Here is a 17,352-nt window from a genome sequence, read left to right as displayed (position 1 = left end):
TCAAATACAACAGCAGGCAAATTATTATTAAAACGATTATTAATTAATTATTATTAACAATTGTAGTAGTAGTAGTATTTGTAGTAGGAGCAGCAGACTTTGAATGTTTTCATCATATATCAAATAGTACACTGGAGGATGATTTCAATACAAAAACAACTTTTCTACACAATACATAGATAGATAGATAGATAGATAGATAGATAGATAGATAGATAGATAGATAGATAGATAGATACAAAAAAATATACAAAATACAACAATTTAGCATAAGGCATAACATAAAACATAACATTAACATAAAATATAAAAAGTGAAGTTGTCTGAACTTTCTTATTAGACTATTTCTGAAGGTACTATATGTATATGGATTTATAGGCCCAATATAATCACTAGTAAGCTATGTCTACAATATTATATATATATATATATATATACATACGTATATATATACACATACATATATATATATACACATACATATATACACACACACACACATATATATACACACACACACACACACACACACACACACACACACACACACACACACACACACACATATATATAATGTAAGAATTGCTTTTTAAAGGATCACAAGAAAAGGTTGGGAAACATGTTAAACTGTTGCGTTCAGAGTCATGATGCTGGCCGTAGGCGCTGTTAGAATTCCTGATGTGTTTCATAATGAAATTGTATTATATAATGAAACTTTCATTAAATAATACAGTTTGTGCACCTAATTAGCAACCACCAAAGCACGTACATTGACACAACGTTCATCTTCATTAACTGCAAGCATAAACACTTGAAAGTCATGTTGAGTCATATCGCTGACTCTTTATTCACAACAGGAGAGCTGTAATGTCAGGACCTGGCGACGGGTGCTGGAAGGCACCATGAGCTGTAACCGGAAAGTGAATTATGCAAAACAGGAAATGTACAAAACACATCACACACACAAGCTTGGTGGCTCTATTTTCTAGCTAGCGTTGAACTTTCGTTGTTCCACCATTTTTTTTATTTAAGGACAGATTTGTTTATTTCCATTTTTGTTGGATTGAAACGACACATTTTTCAAGATGGGGGGCGGCGATCTGGTAAGTATGAGCTAACTGTGCCATTCAGAATAGGCGCTTTCTGTTTTGTTGATACCAAACTCCATTCAGAATATGGGTGTTTAAAGATGTTTGTTTGCATACTAGTGTCTATACAGTTATTACGAGATGAACATAACACTGCTGGGAATTCTTACGAGCCACAGTGCAGTTCAGCAATATTTAATTTGACTGGTTTAATCCTATTTTTATATTTTAATAGCTATTTCATAAGCTAATAGCTAGCTAGTAACGTAACAGCGAACGTTAGTTTAAGGTTAACTGTGCATTAACGTTAGCTAGCTAGATGTCAGAGTTTTCTGTTGAAATATTCTGCTTCACAATAAATTATTTCCATGCCCAATGTACCCGAAATGTTATTTTTTTTCCTGGTAACGTTAGCTTATTAATAATTGTATATATTTGGTTCTGTTTACGTGAATAATTTTGGTTGACAGAGTCAACCCCCTTTAAGTCAAACTTCTACACTTAATCTTGTACCTAATACGTAGCTAGTTTTCACAGTTACAGCTACTAAATGTCGTCAATCTTGTCTTCTGCCAGAACTTGAAAAAGAGCTGGCATCCCCAGACTATGAAAAATATTGAGCGTGTTTGGAAAGCTGAACAGAAACATGAGGCTGAATGCAAGAAGATTGAGGAGCTCCAGAAAGAACTGAAAGACGAACGAGCCCGAGAAGAAATAACAAGATTTGCACAGGAATCCGGCTCCATCAAGTAAGTTCTCTGATATTATCATGAAAGTTGTTTTATGGGTTAAGACGAACGAGTAGTGGCTAAATCATAGACTGTACAAAAAAAACAAGTCAGAGATCTTCAGAAGGGGGTCCGGGACCCCTAGGGGGTCATCACAGTTACTGCTGTTTTAAGTTTTTTCAAAAATTAACATGAATCCAACATATTATTAGCAAATGTAAATCAGCCTATTAGTAAAAACAACATTATTGATAGGCTTCCAGGCCTGTAAGTAAGGTCACTAAGGTAGCCATCCACAGATACAGTTCATCCTAAGGATTCACTGTTGCACATGTATGTTTAACATTAAAGCATGGTTTATCTAAACATGCCAACAATTATTTTTTTAATAGTTTAGTATACTGTTCAATAGAAAGGTATGTATAAATGCTTTAGGTTGTCCTACAGGTTATTGTAGGCCCAGTTTAATATGCAACTATTTTGTCAAATATCAGAAACAGAAATCAGTTTATTGCTAGCCTAGAAATCTAGATGCACCCTAGTGGCAGCAAATTTATTTTGCAGCCAGGGGGGGGGTCTAGGCACGCTCCGTTGGCTTGCAAGCTGGAAAAACCAAACTCTGGTCAGGCCAATCACATCGTGTATAGAGTCGGTGGGCGGGCTTATGGCTGCTGCTGCTGCTGGCAAACATCGGTTTTCTGGAAGACTTGGAGTTAAGCTTTTCTTTGAGAAAAGAACGAAGAACGGCACTGAAATCATTCTTAAAAAAGGAAGATGTGTTCGGAGTTTTGCCGACCGGATACGGCAAAAGTTGAATCTATCAACTAGCTCTGCTACCTTCTTCGTTGCTCTGCTTGGTTGTAGTGCTATCCTATTGCGTGCAGAGGGAATTTGAAAGACAACCGTTTATCTCGCCCCTCGGATTGAGCCCTGCCAATGGTGAGTTCCCAGACCCAACATCTTGATGTGGGTCTGGCTTGTCAGGCTAGTTTATTGCCACAATAGTGGAACTACATGGAACGTGCCTTGGTGATTGGGTGCATACATACAAACAAACATATTAAACCTTAATAAGAATAAACAATAAATACCAAAACAGAGACAAATGTATACAAAATAGCTGTCTAAGTAGTTTAAGCTCAGTGTGCAATGGACAGATGAATCATCCAGGATGGAGGTTAGCGCAAAGTGGTGAGGCTGTCTGCAGAGGGGATATATGTATCCATTACGCGAGTTACAGTCATTTTACCATTTCTTTAAGGGGTCCTTGGCTTAAAAAAGCATTGAAGACCCCTGCTTAGTTAAGGGGTCCTTGGCTTAAGAAAACGTTGAAGACCCCTGCTCTAAGTCATGTTGAACCTCTTTTTATGCCGTCAGAAAGAAGGATGATCGCCTGGACTGGATGTACCAGGGCCCTGCTGGTCAGGTGTCCAGAGATGAGTATCTGCTGGGACGCTCCATTGACAAGCAGATCACTGACCAATACGAGGAGCCAGAGAGCGGTCCGTCGGCGGAGACTGGCCTTCTGCCGGGGTCCATTTTCAACCCCACCACTCCTGCCTCCAACCTGGACCTGGCTGCCAAGATCAGGGAAGATCCCCTGTTTGAAATCAGGTCAGTAAGTCCCGTATCTCTCGTCAGTTGTTCTGAAAATGTGCGAAAAGTTGCAATTGTTTAATCTGTTGGTTTTTTTTTTTTGAAGGAAACGCGAGGAAGACAAGAAGAGAGAAGTCTTGAGTAATCCAGTGAAGATGAAGAAAATTAAAGAAATGGTAAAATGACTGTAACTCGCGTAATGGATTCATTTTTGAAGACCTCTTAACTTAAGATGTTTTTTTTTTTTTTTTTTAAAGATTTTAGTTATTTTACATTAAATGACTCAACTCACTCATGTCGGACATTTCCATGTATTGTCCTTCTTGGCAGCGTTCAGTGATGTTTCCACTAACTTTATCAACACAAAGACAACTGCAGTTGTGCGTTAGAAAAGTGGTACGGTATCAGGAAGAGGGTAGATTCTCAAGTACATTTTTTTAAGTCATGGTAAAACATCGGTTGTTTTCCCCCACAGCTGCGCCAGAATCTTGACAAGAGAGACAAGAAGAAGAAGAGGAAGAAGGAAAAGAAGGAGAAGCAGAGGAAAGAAGACAAAGAGAGAAGAAAGGAGAAGAAGCACAAGAGAAGGAGTTCAAGTTCCAGCTCAGACGAGGAGGACGAGAAAAAACACCGGTATGCGAGGAGATTGTTTAAGCAGTAATTGGAACTCACTACTGTATGTCTGTGATTTCTGCGTGCCGACATGATGTATAATGCCATCATACCGCGTTTCAATTCTTGCAAACTGTTTTAATTATCGCCTTTGATCTATTTTTAGGTTACATTCACGAGATGACTCTTCAGCAGACATCAAATCTCGTTCCCATCATCTTCCAGGCTACGGCCTACTGGTCAGTTATTTGGATCAACATTTACAGTTTTAATTAGGCCCGGGCAATCTACTGATATAATATTGATATCCTGATATGAGACTAGATATTGTCTAAGATTTTAAATATCGTATTATGACAGAACTGTTGTCTTTTCCTGGTTTTAAAGGTTGCATTACAGCAGGGGTCTTTATTCAAATTTTTTAAGCCAAGGACCCCTTAACTGAGAGAGATGGAGCAGGGAGCCCCTAGTACATATATTGTATAAAATTAAGTTCCATATTAAACTGGGCCTACAATAAAGTGTAGGGCAGCCTAAAGCCTTTATTCATACCTTATACTAAGCTATTTGGCATAATCATTTTTGGCATAATTTTATAAGTCATGTTTTAATGTTAAGATACATGTGGAACAGTGAATCCTTAGGATGAACTGTATCTGGATGGTTACCTTAGTGACTACCTTACCTACAGGCCGTTTAGCTTATCAATAATGTGTTTTTTTCACTAATAGGCTGATTTATATTTGCTAATAATATGTTGGACTCATGTTAAGACATTTAATTATTATTTTTTTGATTATTTTTTGGGCACTTTAGGCCCTTTTTAATTCCACAGGACAGCTGAAGACATGAAAGGGGAGAGGGAGTGGGGAATGACCTGCAGCAAAGGGCCGCAGGTCGGAGTCGAACCCACGGCCGCTGCGTCGAGGAGCAAACCCCCATATATGTGCGCCCGCTCCACCAACCGAGCTAACCCGGCCACACGACATTTGAAAAAAACTTTTAAAAGTTGCAAAGAAACTCCTTTGATTCATTTAGCCTGATAATGGAAACGTTGCCTACTATTACATTTATTTTTTTGCAAGTTAGACAGTGTGCGGGAGTTTCTTGCAACTTACTTGTCTCACGTTATAGATGTGTGAGGTATTTTTCTGTACTGGAAAAAAAACGTTGAAAAATTCAAAAATGTTCATTTTGTTCAAAAATGAACAAAAGAATTGGAGCCCCCCCCTGCAGTAACTCTGAGGACCCCCTGTTGAAGATCTCTGTAGTACAGTAATGTGTCATTTTTGAACTTGCCTGTTTTAGCTGTTCTACCCACTTAGTCATTATAATCACATTATGTATGGGCTAATGGACCTTTTTCACAGCAGACATTTTGACTTGTCATAGTAGGAAAAGCATGGCTGAAATTAATAACCTTAACGCTGGCTCAATTCCATCAAATGTCCCAGTAAGCTAGTTCAGTGAGTCAGAATGTACCATACCAGGGCCTCTCCTAAGTGGAATGCAGCCATCATTAATGGTTTTGAACACACCTGTGCTTTTCCTACTATGACATGTCAACATGTCTGCTGTGAAAAAGGTCTATTTATCAAAACTAATTGTGTAGGTATTTTGTGAAAACACCAATAGTCAACCCTACATTATCGTAGCAATATTGATATTGAGGCGTTTGGTAAAACATATTGTGATGTTTGGTTTTCACCCATATCGCCCAGTCCTATTTTCAATTATTGATTTTGTTCTGGACCAGAACCCCTAAGTCCTAACAGTAAAGTTTTCCCTCTCAGCTCCCCGCGGGCAGACATCACCAGTCCTCCGCTCCCCCCAATCACTCAGGGCGCCGCGAGAGGAGCCGCTCCCGATCACCTCCCAGGAACAACAGGGACAGCCAGCTCAACTCTTCCTCCTCACACAGAGGCGACAGGAAGGTTGAGCCCAGAGCTTCCAGCCTACAGACAGCGCGGAACCACAGACCGAGGCACCCTGTGTCCAAGTAAGACTTCACAAGGCTCCAGAAAGTTTGGGCACTGCACTGCACCTGTAAAGGACGGCTGATGTCCAAATACTGACATTGTTCTAATTTAGACCGTTTTTAGTAGGGGTCGACCAATACTGGGTTTTCAGGGCTGATATTGATACCGATTATTTGTAGTTAATGAAAGACGATAAGGCAGTCCCTCCAGAAAAACGCGATTATGCGATCGCATAATTCAATGCATAATCAGCCAAAGTCCGCATATTTATGCGGGGGCCGCATTTTTTCAAATACGCCGCACTTTCGCCGCATAAATTGTCGAGGGCTCGCATGATTTCATAATCCCCGCATTTTCGTTGCAAAAAAGTCACACATATCTTAGCAGAAAGTTGAAAAATGCTGCGTTTACTTCACACAAGAGCAGCCATTTTCCCCTGTTGCCATGGGAACATTATGAAGTGACATAATTACGCGACGTGAACATCATCGAAAAGCTGCAAACCCCGCGATGAAGCCACGATGAAACCGCAGTTTTTGCAAGTTCCCGCAATTTCATCGCATAAAATTGCATAAATATCCCGCATATTCCGTCGCATTTTTTAAGAAAACGTGCCGCATAATCAAGGATTTTTGCCCGTAACAATCAATCATTTTTCTGGAAGGACTGATGAGGGATATAACCGATACGCTTTTACAGTACAAATGAAAATCTTTCAGGCAAAATTAACATTTTGGAATGTTACAAACTCCAACACAAAAGTTTGTTTAAATGCTTCAGGCAAGTACTGTATGAAATAAAACGGAAACACTAAACATAATGCACATTAAAAAAATCCAATACAGTCAAATCAATAAATGAATACAAAAATAGCTTCCTGAAGTCTAAACGTGCTAGCAGTTTATTGCAGGCGTTGCAGACTACTTACAGAGCTGTAGCGGAGCCAAAGTAGCGCACGTTTTAATAATTAACTTAAAACCTAATCTGCAAATTGCCAAATATCGGCCCAGATAATCGGCCAGGCCAATAGTTGGTCGATCCCTAGTTTTTAAATTAAGATTTATTTCTTGCTTCCTTCTGAAAGTGTGTCATTCATCTTTCAATGTTGTGCTGATAATGTCTGAAGTCACCCATTCCTCATTAGATTACAATGTTGGAGTTTCCCTGTGTACAATTGTAAATCCTCTGTCGTGTTGCTGCCATATCCATATCCATATCCATAGGCGCCGAAAATACTGAGCACCCACGTGTGCCAGACTGCCAGTAGGCTACATTCATTTAAAATGAAACATTGCAGTTGGTGCTAAGTGGAGCGTCTGTCATAGTGGGATTGGTTATGTCACTGTCAGTCCCCTGCTCCATATCCTATCCACCAATCACAGCGTCTCTCGGATGAAAACGCCTCTTTAGTGACCCCCCCTATCCATCCCCCCACTATACAGTGGTGCTGTCCTGAGTTGAAAGAGAGCCTGCTTTATTATCAAGGTAATAGGCGTGTGTGTTCATGACGGCTGCTGTCCATTTCCTATGGTTCTGACGTTTTTTTGACAATTATTTTTTTTTTTTTTAAAGAGCAACACCCGTGAGCACCCACGGAGGAAAACATCAATCGGCGCCTATGTCCATATCGCTATCTTTTTTTGTTTAATACATATTTTGAGTCATACTCCACTTATCGTAACAATTATGCTTACTCTGACTATGGGTAAGTCCGAGTAAGCATAATTCAATTCTAGGTTAAGGCAATCAGAAAACGTCTTTTTAAATAATCATCTGTTTTTCAGAGCCTTGTATTGTCTTAATCACCACCCACGCTGAATGGAGCAATCATTTCCCCGCATTTTATTTTTTTTCTGTCTGATGTAGGAAGCTCTCTGCAGAGGAGCTGGAGCGCAAGAGGCGGGAGATGATGGACCAGGCCAAGCAGAGGGAGGAGGACAGGGAGAACAACGTGAGGAGATACAAGAAGCAGGACGAGCAGGAAAAGCAGCGGGAACAAAATGTCAAGCACGAACGCCACGCTGGCTTCATTCAGTAAGTTTCTGAGCGACACGGAGACAATCCGAGGGTGTGACTGTGGGATTTTACTATCTTAAATCCACACATAATGACCTACTGATGTCTTTCATTTTTCACCTTTAATAATAATAATAATAATAATAATTATACATTTTGTGCCAAGTGCCAAGCATGACCGCCATGCTGGCTTCATTCAGTAAGTTTCTGAGCGACACAGAGACAATCAGAGCAACATGACATCATGACTTCACGTAAACATAGACGCCGACTTTCTTAAGCCAAGTGGCGTGTTATCTGTACGCATTTTGAGCTATCCGCGTGTATGTCTACGCTGTATACAGCGGGCGTAAACATACACGCCACTTGGCGTGTTGCCGCCGTGTTATTCTCTCGTTGCTAACTGTTAGCTACATTTGGTTGATGCTTCAGCCAACCAAGCTGACAATGTCTAATCAAACGTCAGCTGATGGTGACACAAACAGAGCTAACGTTACAGAAGTTCACTTACCTCAGTTAAAGAATCTAAATGCCATTTAAAGTGAATTCAGGAAAGGATATTAACCCACCGTACACAATACAACATTAGCTCATGTGCAGCTAAGTAAGCTAACGTTAAGTATTTAGCTAGCATCCACCACCCCGAACAACCTCCCTACGTGGATTTTCGTCCTTTCATACTACACGCTACGGCGTAAATTCACACACAATCACAAGGTAATGTAATTCACTGGAGGCCAAACGGCGTTGATAAACACGCTAAAAAGCGAGTATGCGTCTTGATAACACGCCAATAATGGCATACGAATTGGCGCGTCATACATACGCCATTTCATGAAATCAGTCTGATCAGAGGGTGTGACTGTGGGATTTTACTATTATTGAATTATTATTATTATTCTGTCTTAAATCCACACATAATATCCTACTGATGTCTTTCATTTTTCACCTTCAATAATAATAATAATAATAATATTAATACATTTTATTTATATAGCGATTTACGTGGTACTCAAAGACACTTTACAGTAAAAGCAGCACATTAAAAACAGATGAAGCAATACCAACACATAAAACAAGCATATAAAAAGCAATTGAAACAATAAAACCAGTACCTGACAGTGGACACTATGTGAGACTATTGTAGGCGGAAGGCTAATCTGAAGAGCTTTGTTTTGATGACTGATTTGAATGCGTCCAGGTCAGTACAGTCTTCCATGCTTCATTTCTTCAGCTCCAGTAACACTCACCTTTCCCTCTTGCAGTAACATGAAGCTGGAGAGCGCTGCCAGCTCTTCCGTAGAGGATCGGGTGAAGAGGAACATCCACTCCATTCAGAGGACCGCAGCCTCCCTGGACAACTTCATGAAGAGATGAAGACTCAACACGTGTATCATACAGATAAACTGAACTGGGGAAAAAAGGCCTTGGCAAGAGTAAAGGTCCTTGCACACCGAGTCCGAAATTATGGTATGCGTTTATTTCGTATCTGTCTTCCTAAAAATTCGTCACACACAGAAACTTTGCACATTGAGTCTGATGCGTATTAAGTAATCTGTTGCGAGAGAAAAAAATAAAAATAATCGCAAAAACAATACAAAATGTGACTCTGCCGTTGCTCTGAAAGAGTTGCGCTGCCCTCTCTCTCTCTGTCGCCATCACTACACTGTTGCTCTCCTTTTTCTGTCTGTGTTCTCATATTCTCCTCTCCCTCTATTCATTCTCTTCCTCATCAACCCACTGGATATTACCATCTGACCTGTTGACAGACTAACTTGAGTTATGAAATGATACATTGCACTCTGCAGGCGCCTTTCTGTGCTGCATTTCTGGATAGGCTCGTGCCTTCTCCTTGTCAAAACACATGAAAATGTTTGCTACAGAAGCGAAAAAATGCTGAAAATGTAACCCGTTCCGAATTTTTATTTTTTTTATGAAGGAAGACATTTTTTGGCGGTAGTGTGTAAACACGATTGACACAATGTCAGGTCGTATTTATTTATTAAAGGTCCTGTAACATGCTGCTTTTTGGATGCTGTTATATAGGCCTTAGTGGTCCCCTAATACTGTATCTGAAGTCTCTTTCCCGAAATTCAGCCTTGGTGCAGAATTACAGCCACTAGAGCCAGTCCCACAATGAGCTTTCCTTAGTATGTGCCATTTCTGTGACCAACTGCCACTTTGCTTGTTTTCAAACCATGATGTCTCTTTCTCATGGGTGGGCCAAATTCTCTGGGTGGGCAAAGCAGAGAAAGGGGAGGTAACCTTCCTCCTTATGACATCATAAGGGGCAGATTCCAGATCGGCCCATCTGAGCTTTCATTTTCTCAAAGGCAGAGCAGGATACCCAGGGCTCGGTTTACACCTATCGCCATTTCTAGCCACTCATACAACCTAACCTCATAAAGTGACATTTTCATGCCATGGGACCTTTAACGTCCGAAAATGTGGGACTCAGTGTGCAAGGACCCTAAGCCACCCACACCTTTATCTGTCTCTTTAATGTATTGAAGCAGATGTGTACGAGGATGGATGGTGTCATGCGATCAAACAAGGAACTACATGGCCTCATGCCTAACTGTGGCTGTTATTTTGAAAAATAGTTTCCACAACGGTAACTTAATTTATATTTCAGACTATGACGGCTAATCTGTTTTAGTTACTTTTCTTAAAAGCCAATACCCCTTTAAGGTTCACGTGATCTGGACTTTGTACAGTGTATTGTTTTAGCTTTTACAGTATAATAGGACCTGCTTTTATCTAATAAGGTTTTTGTAGTATATGTTTGTTACTTGGTGTACTCCTGTGAGTTGCAAATGTAATAAAAAAAAACATATTTCCAGAGCTTCATTATTTGTTTTCGCTTATTGAAATAAACGTATGTTGTTACTGGGGATACTCTGTCGTTCAGATACTGCTAGATAAAACACACTTTCAAACATAAACGTGGCCATATATTTACCTCAACATGCCCTTTATTAATAAAACAGTTGCAGGTCACACGAAACAAATGATAAAACAGATCTCACCTTATTTTGAACACAGGGCCTGTTATATCAGGATGTACAGTGAGAATTTAATTTGCTGTGATAAAAGTCTTCAGAAGTAGGCTTTTTTTAATTACTCAAACCCTCATTAAACAGGGTGGTGCTAATACATGTAGGTACAAATACTTTGTTACTGTACTTAAGTAGAATTTTCACGTAGCTGTACTTTACTTCATTACTTAGATTTCTGGAAATGTTCACTTTTACTCCACAACATATCCTAAATAAAATGTATACTCCTCTACATTTCCCCTAAGCATGATATCTTCGTTACTTGCAAGAATAATTCTTACGTTGGAGTGAACAAAAAATGAAAATTCTGTTTCTGTTTTTCTCTTTATTGATGTCAGACTTTGAATTTGATGTTTAAGAAGGTGTGGTAACCCTGAATATTATGCTTCACTTTGAGGAAGCCACAATAAAGTTCATAATCAAAGGTTTTTTTTATTTTTTACTTTTCTGTACATTTAATATCATAAAATTACTTCTAAAAAGGTGACTTTGACTTCTACCAAAGTCAGTTTCTGGTAAGATACTTGTCCATCCATCCATCTTCGTCCGCTTATCTGGTATCGGGTTGGGATACTTGTACTTTTACCAAAGTATTGCTTTCACCAAAGTATTGCTTTCAAGTACTTTATACAAAACTGCTTGACAGTGACAATCCAGTTTTAAAAGCATCTTCAAAAATTTAACAACAAAAAAAGAAACCTCCCGGTTTTAATTTCACTTTAACACGCCTCGAACAAACTATGCATGTACGGTTCACCTTTGGCCATATCCTCCAATGACAGCTGCGCTTTACATCAGTGCCGTTCATCCAGCCAATGACCTCTGCGCAAGAGATGTCGTAGCAGAATCATGCTAGTCTGATCTCTGTGTTTCTTCTAAATCGTGTAGTCATTCTGGAAAGTAACGAGCAGTCATTCGTATTAGCTAAGTAGAAGTGGAGTTTGCAAGTTCTAGCATTAAGGAACATACTGAAACGCCTTCGCGATGGTAAGAACACCTAACATTCGATCATATGTGAACAATGGTTTAGGTAAAATGCTAAAATTAACCAGTTAACAAGGCAGTTGCAAGAGCTAGCTAAGCAAATGTTGCTAAGGTTAGCTCATATGCATCTCCAGCATGCGCTAATTAACGTTAGCTAATATTCTCTGAAAACTAACGATTGGTTCCTTAGATTTACAATTAGTTTCATTTAACGACACAGAAGAATACATTTTGCTAGTAGCCGGCGATAGCCGGAAAGCTAGCTAGCTAGCTAAATACTTAACGTTAGCTTACTTAGCTGCACATGAGCTAACGTTGTATTGTGTACTGAGGGTTAATATCCTTTCCTGATTTCACTTTAAATGGCATTTTGATTCTTTAACTGAGGTAAGTGAACTTCTGTAACGTTAGCTCTGTTTGTGTCACCATCAGCTGACGTTTGAGTAGACATTGTCAGCTTGGTTGGCTGAAGCATCAACTAAATGTAGCTAACAGTTAGCAACGGGATAATATAGCGTTAAAGCTAATAAGTTACGTTACTGTCATAGACTAGCTACATAAAATACTGTCAGCAGAAAACTAACAAACGGCTACAATGTGTTAGTCAGACGTTTTTACCTAAATATCATTTTGCATGTATCAGGCGTGATATTTCAGACGTTGGTCCACTGTTTATGCTCTATAACTAGCTACACATTTTATGTTACTGTTATTTCTTAAGTTAGTTAATGTTATTTTAAATCACTGTTCGTTGTTTACATATGTGGGTTAGAAATAATCCTGATGCATTAAACGGACACGTTTTTTAGTTTTTAAACATGATGTAATAAATAGATTTCAGTCAGTCATTCTATTTTGAGAGCAAACATATTATATATTATTTGTATGTCACACACATTCGTGGTCTGTGGTTGAGATTCTTATGTCTGCCTTTTTCATTGTGTTGTGAATCTTCTTTTATGCTCCATCATAAGGCCAACTGAACTTATAATTATCATTTATTGTCAATGAATAAGCCTTTTTATTTTACCATCAAGCAATTGATTGATTGTTCAATAAAATATCCGAAATAAAGTTCAAACACGCTTATATCTCATAGAGCCTAACTGACTAACAATTAATTAATTAATTGATTGATAGAATGTTGCTGATACATTTTTTTTTTTTTTTTTGTCAATTGAATAATTGATTTATCTTTTAATTGTTTCAGCTTTGACCTACTTACCTTTCTTCTTCCTCTTTCAGTCTATTATGTCCTATAATGGAGGGGCCGTCATGGCCATGCGGGGGAAGAACTGTGTGGCGATAGCAGCAGACCGGAGATTTGGCATTCAGGCTCAGATGGTCACCACAGATTTCCAGAAGATCTTCCCCATGGGAGAGAAGCTGTACATCGGGCTGGCTGGACTGGCCACTGACGTTCAGACAGTGTGAGTGTGTTTAACCTCCACGTCTTTCTCTCAAAAACTTTCAGATCCTATGTATTGGTAAGACTAGCCCCTATTTTCCACCGGGCGCGTCTACGCTGGGTTCCGGAACGCGCCGCGGCCCCCGCAAGCAATCGCAGCGATTCAAGTCAATCCTTGATATTCCATCAGCCGCGCCACGGCTCCGCTAAAGATACGCGCCAGGTCTGTTGTCAGGTGTGCCCAGTGGAAAATCAGGGTAACACTACTGTAGAGAAAGCCGGGAGTCTTAAGTTCAATAGCCCTTTTTAACAGCAGACATTTTTGACCTGTCATAGTAGGAAAAGCACGGCTGAAATTGATAACCTTATCGATGGATCAATTCCATCAAGTGTCCCAGTAAGCTAGTTCAGTGAATCAGCATGCACAACACCAGGGCCTCTCCTAAGTGGAATGCCGCCATCATTAATGGTTTTGAACACACCTCTGCTTTTCCTACTATGACATGTCAACATGTCTGCCTGTGAAAAAGGTCTATACCACATTAACAATGTATCCCTAAGAACGTCAGTGTTGTAGTTGCAGACTCTATTTAGGGGAAACTGTGGTATTAGTAAAGTTGTTAGTCACACCTAGGAAATAAGTAAAAAAAAAAAAAATAGCATTCTCTGTGACTTTTTTCTAAGTATCATGAAATGTAAAATGTCTCAGGAGTGATGGATGTCTTTACGTTTTGTGTAGATCCCAGAGGCTTAAATTCCGACTGAACCTGTACGAGCTGAAGGAGGGTCGCCAGATCAAGCCCAAGACCTTCATGAGCATGGTGTCCAACCTGTTGTATGAAAGGAGGTTAGTGCACTGAACTTGATACAGACCCATGTTGGTGTACACAAGAACTATGTCCAGCTTACAGGCTGCACCGCTCGCCTTTGCCTAGAATATGCGTAGAAAGTAAAAGATCATCTGGTTAATGTTTCATTAGGTTTGGGCCATACTACATCGAGCCTGTGATTGCCGGACTAGATCCCAAAACCTCGGAGCCATTCATCTGCTCCTTGGATCTGATTGGCTGCCCCATGGTGACAGAAGACTTTGTTGTGAGCGGCACCTGCTCAGAGCAGATGTACGGAATGTGTGAATCTTTGTGGGAGCCAGACATGGTAAGTAATGTCTGAAGTTTGAAGGCCCCTCTGCTGCCTGTAGGTTGCGTGCAGGCTGCTAAACAACAGTTACTACCAGTTTATTTATGTGCAAATGAGTATTCCCCTAATTTTGCACGTATATGATCTTTGCAGGATCCTACATGACATTGACAGTATATTAAATTGCCCCATACTGAGTTACTGTCCTGGTCTAAAGATGGTAAAATAGCCTATTATAGTCTTTAACCTCTCTCTTTCCTCCTCTGTCCCAGGCCTTTTAGTAAATAACGCTGTTATCTTTAAACTTCAAGTTGTTGCATTATTTTAGACAACCGTAACAAACTGTTTATTTCTAGGGCTGGGTATCGCTTGAAATTTGTCAACTACTAGTAGAGCCAGATATGTCTTTTGCCGCTGCAGTAAACAACGCTGCTGTATGTGGGAGAAACATGCCGTGACCAGAGGCCTGTACTACGAATCCAGATCAACATGCCCTGGATTTCTTTCTGTTACCTGGCTTCACCTAACCTAACAACCGCGGTCCCGCATAACCTGTATCACGATGCTGGTTATCAACTAGTTCAATCAACCCAGGGTTTCCCAATCCAGCGGCGCGCGCGTTCACATAAAAGAGGCGGGGTTTGCACAGCACGACCAATCGCAAACATCTACCAGAGCCGCATATTTTAAACAAGAAGAGCAAACTATAATTCTACATTAATATGAAAAACACAGACAGGCAAAAAGCAATACAGTTGCTGCTTCCTAAAACAGGAGGAAAGCTGGCAAAACAAATAGCCGACGCTGTAGATGCGTAAATAACTACGCTTATCAATGTCACTTCCCCATCAGTCAGGCACAAGATCTGACCATAACTACACTTGTGCTTTCCATAAACTGCCGTTGATTTAGCCTATTATTTCAGTTGCAACCCTGGCAGGGGTTAAAATGCGCACATTGGTTTGAATTATGTTTTTTTTATATATATAAATATAAATAAATAAATAATATTGGCAACACACGGCTCAAGAAGCCGACAAATAGCCTATTACGTATATTCACTCTGCTGAAAATCTATTTCTTTCATAAAAATACCCATTAGGGAATGTTAACGGGGTTGTCGGTTTCTAAATGTTTTAAACCCCCCCCCCCCCCCCCCCTCTATATATCGATCGAGATCTATCTATCTATCAATCAATCAATCACGGTGACGCCGTTATCAACCGAGTATTGATTGGTCAGTAGGCGGTGCTTTAACACCGGTTGATCTCTAATCTCCAACATAACCTGCTCCCGACCAGGTTAGGTGTTCAGCATGAGTTACCACGGCGATTGAACCCGGTAAGAAGCGATCCACCGTCGTGATACACGAAACCCTGGGTTGAACCTGAAGTTACCTCGTTAACGCCAAATCTTGCGTCGTAGTTCATATATAGAACAGTGCAGTGATTGGTTTGTTTATTTATTGTAAATATAAACACAAAGTATAGATACTATTATAATGTATCATTATCGAAAAACTTGCACATTACATTTTGGATTGGTTTGGCTTTCTGAAATGGTCTATCAAGTACCGGTGCTCCAAAAGTATACAGGCTACTGGGGTTTGATATCCAGTCCTATTTACTTTAGTAACATAAGCTAACCTGGCTCTCATTACTAACACACAGTCGTTGCCTCAATAACGGCAATTCATCGCTTACTTAACGTGTCGAGTGTAAACGACTTCTAAAAAGTAAAATAGTTTAGGTGTAAACATTTTTGTTGTTGGAAAAACCCTGTTACTACTAGCTTTTAATATGTGGTATTGGTAAGATGATCAAGATCTAAGTTTTGGGGCAGAGATTTACAAGATCGGATGGGTTTGTTCACACAGCATGAATCTGCCGCATTGTCTGTTTATGCCATTTGTACCGCAGTGGCTAGTTTTCATCCTCTTGTGCACTAGGTGAGGTCTACCTAGGGTTCAGTTATTCTGGCCACAGGTATTCTTCAGTTTAAAAAAAAAAAAAAAGTCACGGGTGTTTGTTTTTGATCGTGCAGGAACCCGAGGACCTGTTTGAGACCATCTCCCAGGCCATGCTGAATGCAGTTGATAGAGATGCAGTGTCTGGTATGGGAGTCGTTGTACATGTCATGTAAGTTCAGTGATGAAGTACAGTATGCAAAGGTTAGGAGGAATGACAGATTTGCAGTGTGTGACAACTTTTTCTTTTCTTTGGCAGCGAGAAAGACAAGATCACCACACGGACCCTTAAAGCCAGGATGGACTAGAACTTCTGTTTCTCCCCACACTTCAACACGGATGTTTTGTATAAAAATAACAATGCTTGTACTGTCGTTTTTTTTTCTTCAATAAATCAACATATGTTTAAACATTGAACTTGACTGATGTTATTGGTGGAAGAACTGCCACTACTTTTCAGATCTTTGTTTCATTCAATTTCAGTTGCCAAGTAAGTCTTGGGGTGGCCCACCTGAAAATACTTTAACCTTTTCTTTTTCCATACACCAGTTCAAAAAGTAGGTTTGGAGTAGTGACATTACAGAAACTTATCTCAGTTTAACAGCGTGTCAAACTACAAGTATCATCCAGACTAATAACGCTGCAAAGAGACATTCCCTAACACTTCTGACATTTTGTCAGAGAAAAGCCTGCAGGGGCCAGTCCTGTCAATTCTGCAATATGGAAAGTGTATAATGCAGCTTTTTGGGAATTTCACCCATTCTAGGCACTAAACG

General features: G+C 39.9%; 2 protein-coding genes across 2 annotated transcripts; both read left to right on the top strand.

The window, feature by feature from the left end:
- Positions 1 to 941: 941 nt before the first annotated feature.
- cwc25 (CWC25 spliceosome associated protein) lies at positions 942 to 10,869 on the top strand. Its single transcript, XM_078265305.1, has 9 exons — positions 942 to 1,103; positions 1,665 to 1,837; positions 3,194 to 3,430; positions 3,519 to 3,588; positions 3,888 to 4,045; positions 4,191 to 4,263; positions 5,818 to 6,023; positions 7,870 to 8,037; positions 9,285 to 10,869. Exons 1-9 carry the CDS (start codon positions 1,086 to 1,088, stop codon positions 9,394 to 9,396), a joined length of 1,215 nt encoding a protein of 404 aa, XP_078121431.1. The 5' UTR covers positions 942 to 1,085; the 3' UTR covers positions 9,397 to 10,869.
- Positions 10,870 to 11,935: 1,066 nt separating this feature from the next.
- On the top strand, positions 11,936 to 16,993 carry psmb3 (proteasome 20S subunit beta 3). Its single transcript, XM_078265293.1, has 6 exons — positions 11,936 to 12,065; positions 13,308 to 13,492; positions 14,210 to 14,317; positions 14,451 to 14,628; positions 16,654 to 16,748; positions 16,836 to 16,993. Exons 1-6 carry the CDS (start codon positions 12,063 to 12,065, stop codon positions 16,882 to 16,884), a joined length of 618 nt encoding a protein of 205 aa, XP_078121419.1. The 5' UTR covers positions 11,936 to 12,062; the 3' UTR covers positions 16,885 to 16,993.
- The last annotated feature ends 359 nt before the right edge of the window (positions 16,994 to 17,352 follow it).

Source organism: Sander vitreus, chromosome 2 (genome assembly GCF_031162955.1).
Source record: "Sander vitreus isolate 19-12246 chromosome 2, sanVit1, whole genome shotgun sequence".
Taxonomy (NCBI): Eukaryota; Metazoa; Chordata; class Actinopteri; order Perciformes; family Percidae; genus Sander; species Sander vitreus.
This window is presented reverse-complemented; position numbering and strand designations above follow the sequence as displayed.